The following is a 2,343-nucleotide window of genomic DNA, read 5'->3' on the forward strand; positions in this document are numbered from 1 at the left end:
GGAACTTTTTATAAAAAACAATATCTCTTTCGTCTAACTCTTACAATTTTTCTAATGAATCGTCAATCATCTCAATGGTAATTTCTTTTGTATCATCCAATTCCTCTAAATCTTCATCATCTTGACCTTCATCTTCGTCCGAAATATCTTCTTCATCCGATTCATTTTCACTTTAATTGTCATTTCCTTCTTCCTCATTTGACCGCCCCAGTGTTTTCTGGGATGTACCATTTATCGAGGATAATACATCGACAATTTTAACATTTTTCTCTACATTTACGCCTAATAGCTAAATCTAATTCAAAATAGCTCTGTGTAAATCTATAGGGAAGGATTCTGTGCGCTTTTCAGCATTTTAAGCAGTTGATTTGCTCTCAGAAATTTTATCATCTTAAATTGCTGCTTTAGCAGCACCAATTTTGCCTAAAATTTGAGGCACCAAAGCGGAATCACGCGCTTTGAGCTTTCCAACTCCCTAATTGGACATCATGTATTCGATGAGATTTTCTTGAGCAACTGATGCTGGTTCGACGTCAGCATTTGGGTCTTGAGGAAGCAATAAAACAATTGAACATGGTGGTACACCTTTATCAATGAGAGATTGAACGATAGAGAATGCTTCAAAAGTATCACCGTATACACAAACTGATGTTCTGGCAGCATCAATGATCGTAGAGGCGACAGATTGTGTTGCCATTGCTTTACCAGCCCTTGGAGGACGGGGGTCATATAGTGTTGGGAACAACTATCTACAGGCTTCGTTCACAATAAATGAAATTCTGGTGATAATTAAAGGTAATTCTGCATAAACGGAGGGGGTTAAAATTTGAATAAACTATGAGGTTTTAGCACCTGGGGATAGTGTTCTATAACCATTTAATTGAGCAGTAGGCTTGGATTCGTCTGCAGTTTCTTAGTTATTTTCTTTCTCTTCGTCAGTTTCGCTTTTCTTATCTTTTTTCAATTCTAGTTGCTTCTTAATTCCTGTAGAAATAAGGTTCATAACAGACCAATTAAAGTTTTATAGATAAGTTGAAGAAAATAATGCAGCTAACTATCTTTTCATTAATGGTTTATCTTTAGTTAAAAATCTAAAAAAGGTTCTAGCATGCAATCTAGCTCGAATACTATGAATTAAATCAGCCTCTGTTTAAGCTGTATAGACTTACATTCTCTATGGAGATTTGTTAACTTTATTTTTTTCAGCATCTTCTTTTTACTTTTTAGTACTTATCAATTCTAATGGGGGACTATGATGTTCAGTATACAATGAGCTTAAAAGACGCATGTAATTCTTCGGTTCACACAAAACTTAGCAAATATCTTAATCCTTATATCCTCTATCATTAATTTATGATATTGTGCTTCCTGCTTAAAATAAACCGACTTGCTTACCTTGATCACTTGGATCAACCACTCCGTAATTGAAAGATACTGCAGAGTTTAAATTGAAAAATGAGCATGCTCTTAAACTTTCAGAATCAGCACCATCTGGACAAATTAATAGCAAGTCGAAACTAATTTCTGAGCCTGATGCAAGCTTAATAAGACCATTTTGAAGATCTACTTCTTGCATATCTCCAATAAATACATCATAGAACAACTGTACACAACGATCACGAACATAACTTAAAGTTTCTCCGTGGTCATATGGATACTCTTAGATGTTTTCAAAGTTATATGGTGTGAGAATACCTGGTGCTGGATGAATAATATTAATTGTTTTAAATTTTGCAATGTGGTGGCAATCTTATAAAGTGGATAAAATATGTAATAACCCCATACCATTACCTATAATAACTAATCGATCAGTCAATGTAACTGGTTGTTTAATAATCATTTTAGATGGTTCATCAGAATTCGAAATAGACACTGGAGGAATAAAAATAGCCATCTAAGTTAATGGTCGTAATATAAATAAACTAAACTTAGGGGATAATCCCCTAATTGCAGCTAATGCAATATCAGCTTATTGATCTTATAGAGATTTTAAATTGAAGCTAGCTTCATCTTCTTTTCTATTCTTATGTAAATCAGATTCTGGTCCATACATTGAATTTGCACAAGAAGCATTTTATGGTGGTGGTTTTGGTTGTGCTCCATAGTTTGAACCAATTTAACCATCATAAAAAGTTCTGAATGGATCAGGTAATATTCTAACAGATTCTACATATTCGGAAGATCTAAACAAATCCTTCTCAAAATGAGTGAAAATAGAGTTAGGATCGGCCTCAAAAGATATGAACTAATCGTCTTTATAAACTTGTTTAATAAATTATTGTTATTCAAATCCTACAGACAGTAAAAATCCATCTGTTCCACATTGTCTTAAAAAGGAGGATA

General features: G+C 33.7%; 1 protein-coding gene across 1 annotated transcript in view; it reads right to left on the minus strand. All coding sequences in view use genetic code 6, as the record gives it.

Annotated features, from left to right (window-relative positions):
- SS50377_28751 (uncharacterized protein) overlaps window positions 1-2,343 on the minus strand; it is a gene marked incomplete at both ends in the record, with an annotated part of 3,872 nt that extends 1,529 nt beyond the window's left edge. Inside the window, one exon of the mRNA XM_067912505.1 lies at window positions 1-2,343. This exon is cut by the window's left edge and continues 1,529 nt beyond it. Within this exon, the coding sequence (XP_067760158.1) occupies window positions 1-2,343 (2,343 nt within the window).

The sequence above is a fragment of the Spironucleus salmonicida genome (assembly GCF_000497125.1).
Source record: "Spironucleus salmonicida strain ATCC 50377 chromosome Unknown tig00000021, whole genome shotgun sequence".
Classification (NCBI taxonomy): domain Eukaryota; phylum Fornicata; order Diplomonadida; family Hexamitidae; genus Spironucleus; species Spironucleus salmonicida.